We start from the raw sequence: 8,929 nt of genomic DNA on the forward strand, positions 1-8,929 counted from the left end.
GACCTGATGTTTTCCTTGGAACTTGACAAACTTAACTACAACGTTACGTGGCCATTGTCCGAAAAAGCAAATTTTAATTAATTTTGAGTTTTGTTGAATCGAGTGGCAAAAATCTGTCCGCTGATTCACGATTCATATTCCATTTTCTACGATGGAATATAGTTCCTCAAAACGTGGAAATAACTTTCTTATATCGTGGAAAAACTTAAATTCTATTGCCCGAATTTTATTTGTAAATAATTCACCCAATTCAAAGACTTAATTGTTCTTGTGAACAAAGATATGTGTAATCGTAAAACTGCTAATTTTCTTCTCATCCCGCAGTTTATTTCGAGATATATTTTTTAGTTCAGTCTAATTGACACGTTCTTTTTTTATTTAGAAAGAGTTGCTTATTGCAAGAAAACTAGTAAATTTTGCATTGAAATTAGTAACAAAATAATGTCCCAAGTCTTAACGCTGGCCCTGAAAATAGGCTTTGTAGAAAATGTGTGCACATATGCCCATTGCTGAAACAAATTCGAACTAATTTAGCGTAAAGCAGCTCAATTCCTTACAAGCTTATATGTCTAATCTTAAAACCTGCGTCGTCAAAATGCCCGACAAATTTGAGTATATATGATCAACGTTTCGGATAATTGCAAAGTAACGAGATGGCTCACATCGTAAAAGAATTTTTTTAGCGACAAATTCAACTGATTTTTCGCAAACAGTTGAAATTCTTTCTACTCTCTACCAAAAAAATTTTTTCTACTCTCTACCAAAAAAATTTTTTTCTACTCTCTTCTTTCACTTTTTTGCTGGTTTAAGCTTCTATCAATAGATTCTTGAAAATGAATTGTTGCGTAATCCGGTTTCACCATGGAAAGATTTCTCTTGCTGACTCACTAATTAAGATTTTTATGTAATAGAACAATGATGAGAGTTCATTTCTAAGCAATTAGCCAGTTAGGGGCTGAATTTGCTGACGTGTTTTTTGGCAATGCAACAACATACATGTTGGTTTTCTTTTAAGTTGATTAACCCCGTTATTGGACCTATTTACGAAAAAAAGTGCAAAATATTGTCTCTATGTCGATATAAGGGTATTTAGTTCAATTCAATTTTTTATTTTTTTTGCTGTCTTTGCACGTTTGTTTTATTTGTTTTCTCCAAGAGTAATCAGAATTAACTTTTATATTACCTCCATCTGTATCGTTCTGAGGAACGCGAGATAAAATTGAATTTGCAAATCTAAATGTGCTCGTCTATTTATATTGAGTTTCAGTCTTTCGCTATGCTGGATATGTGATTTTTTTTGTTATCCAGATTTCTTCGTGGGATTTTTCATACCATTTAATTTTATTGAGCTCATATTGTTTGCTCATCTGAACTTACAGGCAATTTCTTTTTCGAATTGAGAATTTCAGTCCGCTCTACCTACTCGCACTCCTGGATTTCAAATCTTTTTTTTAGTTATCATTGTGTAAAATCGTGGCTCAATAGGTCTTCTCTGTTTTTTACGGCCCAGTTATCTTTTTATAAGCAGCCAATGTCAATGATATCATTTTCTTTACCAGTTTAAGATTATTGTCTTTTCCTGTGACACTTGGTTGTTTTTTATGACCGGCTTTCTTTTTAGTCAAGAGAAAAATTTCAAAAGAAAAAATTACTACGATTATACACCTTGATTATTCAGTTCCTGTGAAGCACCTTTGTAGTTTTCAGCAACTGGTCATTACCCAGCGTTGCTGCTGCAAAACATTTGTATTTGTAAGGGAATTGAGAGCCATCTAAATAAGAATTTACAAAGCAAAAATGTACGATCCAAGACGAAAAAGAAAAAAGTCGGCTTTTCCAACACCCTATTCAAAAACTAATTTTTCTGATCTTTTGTTCGATATTTGTTCAAACAGAGGAAAGTATTTCGAATGTTTTCTCTCAATTAACAAACTTTTGAAGCAGAAAATTTAAATGACAGACAATGCTAAATCAAGCAAAAGCCAAAACATTGGAATTGGATTAATTTTTGTATTGCGTTAGTTTAATGAAAGAATTGCAGTCAAACACTGGCCAAAACTTTCCACTGTAAGGTCTCCAAACTCGATTCTAAAGAGAAACCAGATGATAAAAAAGAGATCGTACAAGATGGGTATCGTAAAAGGAGAAGATTTAAAAATTGAGATGCTTCAAAAAAGGTTGAGCTGGTCACATTTTTGAACAGGAGACCGCAATTGAAGGCTGATTAACGTTTTAGTTTTGTGATCTTGGTTTAGACGTCTGTTTGATTGAAAAATTTGATTGAAAAGCACCAAACAGCCGTAATTCAGAGTTATTTGTTTAGATATGTAAGTTCTGGGCAAATTAATTGCACAGAAGAAACTTAGAGAAGTTAAAGCTGTAGGTTCATCCTTCCAAAAAATTGTGTCAAAAATTACTATTTATTTTGTATGGGCATCTCTTCGGTCTACAAACACAGTATTTTTATACTCTGATTTACGGCTGTTTGGTGCTTTTCAATCAAATTTTTCAATCAAACAGACGTCTAAACCAAGATCACAAAATTAAAACGTTAATCAGCCTTCAATTGCGGTCTCCTGTTCAAAAATGTGACCAGCTCAACCTTTTTTGAAGCATCTCAATTTTTAAATCTTCTCCTTTTACGATACCCATCTTGTACGATCTCTTTTTAATCATCTGGTTTCTCTTTAGAATCGAGTTTGGAGACCTTACCGTGGAAAGTTTTGGCCAGTGTTTGACTGCACTTCTTTCATTAAACTAACGCAATTCAAAAATTAATCCAATTCCAATGTTTTGGCTTTTGCTTGATTTAGCATTGTCTGTCATTTAAATTTTCGGCTTTAAAAGTTTGTTAATTGAGAGAAAACATTCGAAATACTTTCCTCTGTTTGAACAAATATCGAACAAAAGATCAGAAAAATTAGTTTTTGAATAGGGTGTTGGAAAAACCGACTTTTTTCTTTTTCGTCTTGGATCGTACATTTTTGCTTTGTAAATTCTTATTTAGATGGCTCTCAATTCCCTTACAAATACAAATGTTTTGCAACAGCAATGCTGGGTAATGACCAGTTGCTGAAAACTACAAAGGTGCTTCACAGGAACTGAATAATCAAGGTGTATAATCGTAGAAACACTAATTTTGAGGCCTTTATATCAAAGTTGAAACAAATTTTTACCAAAACACTACATTCTTTGGTATATAAGTGACTGCTAGATTTTGAACTAGTTCAATGGTCACAGTATTGCATTAAAGTTAAAAATCAGTTACAGATTTTTATGGGTCAGAGTCAATTTTTGGGTCGGGCTGATGTCAACGGCTGCTTTCCTATCAATGACAAGGAAATTTTTATTACGTTTTTATTAATCGTTTTTATTACTCTATATTGGCTATACTGTAGATTACCGTTGCATTGAATAATATCGATTGCTGGAACTACTCATTTAACTCCAATGAACTAATCAAATAATTTTTCTGAGTTTTGTTTATTAACTCAGTCTCTAAATCAAATTGTTGCAATTCAAAACTGAAAAGTTATATCCCTATAGGTTGCCCACTGTTTATATTTATAATTAAATCTAAGAGGGACCATTCAGTTTAAGAATAGAACACAATTCACAGAGGAAATTTCGACGTTCAACATCAGCGGATTTGAATAATAGGTCAAAGCAGAGTTCCTTATTTAGTCACTGGTACCGAAGTCCTAGAGACAATGTAGCATCTGAAATTTTGGTTCGGAAAACTCAAATCTGTGTTCAAATCTTTCTTTCACCGCCTTTTATTTTCAACGAACTGATAATAAATCGTTCGTCTGGTCAAAGAAAAGGAATTTTCGTCAGCCTAATCTTTAGATATCAGAGGTTCTTTGAGTTCTTTCTTCTCAATTTACTCAAGTTTTCAATACTGTGTCGATGGTAAGATAAATTACAAGTTTCACGTTAGCAAGACACATTAAATTATTTATGAAATGAGATTGCGACAATCTGCAAATTTTATCAATTTAACAGTCAAAACTTTAAGTATTCCGCTCCTCTCTTTGTGGTTTCAGCTTTATCTATATTCCGCTATTCTTGTCGTATATGTCAAATCTCAACCGTTGATTGGGTGAACCTGACTATTTCGATATAAATCCTAAACGTCACTTTTTCCATGCAAAACTGAGGTCAGGACTTGGAGGTTAACCATGTAGATTATCCATAGATTGTTGCAATTATACTTCAGGATTTCGCTGTAGAATTGACGTACTAATCTAAGTTAAGATAAAGCATACTGCTCATTAAAGGAACAAATTTGGGACGCAAGCAACGCAAAGTTGAGTCACTATATGTCCATATTTTGTTTCTAATTAAAATAAAATTACAAACAAAATATCGACATATAGTGACTCAACTTTGCGTTGCTTGCGTCCCCAAATGTGTTCCTTTAATAAAACAAAAAAAATTAGTAATGCTCGGCCTTAACACTATAGGATCTATGCAAGTCAATTAAATTAGTAATGCTCGGCCTTAACACTATAGGATCTATGCAAGTCTTTTCATAAACAATCGGGTTCATTTATTGTCGTTGATCCGTTTTTAATTTTGTAAAATTTATTATGATTAAGTCTTTTTAGAAGAAATAACACGGCAATGGGTGACGACAGCCCAGACACGAGCGCTTACCAACTTGGGTACGATGACTCAGGGCGAAGGGAGTCCTCCCCATCTGTGACCTCTGCCCCCATCCAGGGATCAGCAGAGTTCACTGAGTACTTCTTCAGCAAAAGTGCATTCAAGGAGAAACTGGTGGCTCCCCTTGAGAAATTGTACTCTGTTGATGATAAATTCATTGAATACAGTGAGTACAACCGCTTTTCTAACCATAAAGTGAATTGAATCCAAATTGTATCATTTTTTTTAAATTAAAAGGATAACTAGAAAATTTATATAGTGAGGGAGTCGGTGTTAAGTCGTCAAGGCCACTTTTTTTCATTATTCTGTATTATGCAGTTTTTGCCCTAAGTATTTTGTGATTCTTAGAGCACAACTTGAATTCGTATTTTAAATTTAAATTGTTTTCGGAAAAACTCTGATTTGGAAAGAAACTTTCATTTTGTGAGTATTTTTTTAATTGATCTATCGAATAACACTTTTCTGCTTTCTTCTATTACCCCTCCCTCCCCCCCCCCACACACACACACACACACGCATCAGTTGCTCATGTTTGCTTAAAATGTTGCTTAAAAGTATTTAAAAAGGAAATGCTGAAAAATGTGCCATCTTTAATTTTATATCGGCTAAATGTTGATCAGTTAAGCCAAGGAAAGTACAACTGCCACTGTCATAAAGTTTTGTTAGCTGTTTTGTTAGTATCTTCAATAGCATAGCAATACCGGGACAGAATGACAATATACCCTAGTACAGGTGTCAACTCATGAAAAGACAGTGCTCGACCCTATTTTTTCTATGAAAAGACCTCAGGGGGCCCAAGAAAAGGCTTCACTATCTCGACTCGAAATACGTTTTCTACCACGTAATTATAGCGATGCCCCCCCCCCACCACCACCTTCACCAGACTTTTAAAGCCTTTTAAAAAATAAATTGAGGTCTAGACTAGGGTAATGTAGATTTACTTTTCAGCTGCAAAATACAGCACCTTGTTGCGCAACTTTTCTCTCGAGTTAGACAAGTTGAAGGACAGATACGAGAAACAGACGAGCAAGTTCAGTGACGTTTACAGTGTGAACGAATGCTACTCTTCATTCTCAGATATACTCAAGTGTCAAAGTGCACTTATGATGAGCCACTCCAATGAAGTATACAATGAGGTCAGTCTCAGAAAAATGCTATTTTTAATTACTTTTCAATCATATTGTTTTGCCACCCTTACATGACAAGCTTCTTTATGCCTCAAATAGTACATTTGTCCATTTATAGTAAAACTTTCTTTTTCTTACAAAACTGCTTCAACTATCCTGAAAATTATTTTCTTTGTTATCTTCAATAATTATCTGAGCCAACCTGGCTGTCCTAATCTGTAATTTGTCTTCTTAATCCGAATTAAGAAATCCGAGCAACTTTAGTGCAAATATTTATCAATAGATAGGTTTCTTGACCTGCTTAATAAAATTTTCTTGTTAAACTTACTTGCCGCTCCCGTACCAAACTCCAAGTCCAAATCAGTACTAGGCAAGTGTAAGTGCAAGTCTTACTTCGTATTTCAGTAATAAGCAAGTCTGAATACAAGTCTTGACCAAGGCTTGGTTGAAACTTGCAAGTCCCAAGTCTTCGATTAAAGATTTCGAATTTCGAAAAAAAATGTACGTGCCACGATTTTGGGATTAATTTTTAGTCACATTCACGGGGTGCTTGTAAAATACCCCACAGCTATCCGAAACTAGCGACTACGGTCAGAGGAGGTCACATTAATGGCTTTTCAGCCGTTTTTAGCCATTTTTATCAGTTTTCCGGCAAATTTTTGGATTTTTTGTCGCTTTTGGCCAATTCGGTCTTATAAGAGCATTTTTCACCTGAGTTTGTGAAAAAGTTGTCAGACAAAACCAACAACTTTGATTTTAGCTTTTTAAAAGTACCTGATGGCTTCTTTTTATTGTTTTAAAGACTTTTTTGCTGCCAAGACTTGGATTTAGACTTGCCAAGTCCTGATTAAGACTTGGATTTAGACTTGGCAAGTCCTGATTAAGACTTGGATTTAGACTTGCCAAGTCTTGGTTGAGATCTGCACAAGACTGAAAAGTCTGAAATGTGCTATGATCTTAGCGCTGAATCAGTATTGATTCCTAGGCTTGTAATTAGACTTTCCCAGAACTAGTATTGGTTTGGCGTTAAGTACGTGGCCGCACTAGCAAAACCTCACTTCCAACTCTTTCAAGTTTTAACAAACAATGTCTTATTTTTATTTTTAAGACGTCAAAGTTTGAGATATCTTCTCTGATTAAAATTTTAAAATCTGAGATATCTTTTGTGATTAGGATGTCAAATAAGTTAGAACATAGAACCTATTAAGCATGGGGCGACTAAGAAATATATTCTGACCTAAACTTACGCTTTCGTTCTTTTTGTGTATTCGAGACATTAAAAACTATCGATGAAAGCGATGACAAAATTATGCAAATTTTTGTCAGCAGAATGTGTGTTTTGTGGTAGGTAGAATGTTTATGACCCCGCAATCCCGTCACGTGAACCTTGATACTGAACATTAATAATTGACATCAAAAATGAAAACCAATACAAAAATTGCTCTCTACAGAAATTTTTGAATGAGAAAAAGAAAATTAAATTTTTTGGAGTCACCTTCTTGATTGGTAAAATGATTCTTCAGTAATTGATCTTTTAAGCAATTTGTTTCTGAAAAAAAGACGATTTTAATAACTAACAGCTGTAATTTAGGGTACTAAGTCATGTATGTAAAAAAACAAAGAGGTGAAATACAATAGATGCGATTTCTTTTAAGTTACTCTGAGATCACTAACTAAAAATTGAGTGATTAATAAAGGTGATTAGTGATACTAATAGAATTTTTCAACAATTCTGATATCGATATAATTTTGATCATCAGATTAATGATAAAATAAAATTTTTAACATGGCGCTTTTCCTGTAAGTTTCTGTCAAAAATACTATAAAAGACAACAGACAAATAGTTCAAGTTCCGGATTCATTTCGCCACCCTGATTGCTGTATGTCAAATAACTGCATCAGAGGATCTTGCAGAACTTCCGAATTGACTCTTGCAGTGACTCTAGAGTTACGTAAACTTGCTTGAAGAACGAACTTGCAAGCATGAAATCTGGCATAGTATATAAGAAAATGTGTCATTGTATAATCTGGCACTGAAGTGATCTGGCTTTTTTGAACATGCTGGTGCGTTTTTCAGGCATTAATTTAAACATTTTGAGCAAATCGCAATTAAAAACTTCAATGAGAGGGCTATTTAGGAAGACGCAGCTCAAAGATATTACAACAAAATTTTTCCCTCGGGTGTTTCCTCAAAATTGTTCGACCCTATTTGTAGAATTTCGTATTTAGACTAGGTTAATAGGCGGGGAGACACTACCACCCGAAATCCTAACTTGAAAGGTTTATTTTGGTGGAAAGGTTTTCTACAAAGTTTACTCACGGTGTCCCCGGCTTGCTCTGTCTCCGGCTCAGAATCAACTCGGTTGCTCAAAGATAAATTGATATAATTTGATAGTATAAATCAACAGAATCAAGAATAAATCAATTTGGGTTTTAAGCAACAGAAATTAATTCAAATTAAGATAATGGAATTTATCACAAGATCCCAAACTCTCTAAATCAAACTGAGTAAGTAAAGTTATCTGCTCTGATATCAGCCTCACGAATCTCTCGTTCTTGGCTCTCGATATTCTTTACAAAAGTCTTTCTTCTATCAAGAAAGACCAACTTCACTTCACAACAGCTCTTCTCTCTCTTTTTTATTACTTAAGTTGAACTCCTCTACGATGTCAGAGTTATTTGGAGCCTTCTATAGCTCTGCTGCCACAACAACAACCATGTTGGTTTACTCCCTCTTGGCAACTACTCGAATCACGACGTATTACAACGCGTGAACAACAACTTTGTTCAAACCGCTGCTATGGACAACAAATGGTCCTCACTTACGTAGAGTTCGTTATGACTTTAAAAGAACAATTGAATGACCTGAACGCCTTCTTTATACATTGCTGACTTCTACTTAAGCTATTCAAACTAACACAAAAGCCGTATCAGACTCATGACGCTACCAATTAATCAACCGGTCAAACTATGAACTCAAGAATCTAAGCCTTATTTGGAAGTCTAAAGTTTCCCCCATGGTATCTCTAAAACAAATTCCCTGGAATTGACAACAGCGGAACTTGCCTCAAGGTATGAACTAACTCCCTATCAAGTTTGAGCATGTTGGGGTAAATTCCGAATCATAACTAACT

General features: G+C 34.5%; 2 protein-coding genes across 2 annotated transcripts in view; one reads left to right on the top strand and one right to left on the bottom strand.

Moving 5' to 3' along the window:
* LOC142337872 (leucine zipper transcription factor-like protein 1) overlaps positions 1 to 8,929 on the bottom strand; it is a 458,027-nt gene that overhangs the window by 159,150 nt on the left and 289,948 nt on the right. The window lies entirely within an intron of this gene.
* Positions 1 to 8,929, top strand: part of LOC142338152 (uncharacterized) — a 58,556-nt gene that overhangs the window by 1,239 nt on the left and 48,388 nt on the right. The window contains exons 2-3 of the mRNA XM_075387789.1: positions 4,614 to 4,834; positions 5,617 to 5,821. Of these exons, the coding sequence (XP_075243904.1) occupies positions 4,627 to 4,834; positions 5,617 to 5,821 (413 nt within the window). The 5' untranslated portion in view covers positions 4,614 to 4,626. The remainder of the gene's footprint in view (positions 1 to 4,613; positions 4,835 to 5,616; positions 5,822 to 8,929) is intronic.

This window comes from Convolutriloba macropyga, chromosome 4 (assembly GCF_964194025.1).
Source record: "Convolutriloba macropyga chromosome 4, txConMacr16.3, whole genome shotgun sequence".
Lineage (NCBI taxonomy): Eukaryota > Metazoa > Xenacoelomorpha > Acoela > Convolutidae > Convolutriloba > Convolutriloba macropyga.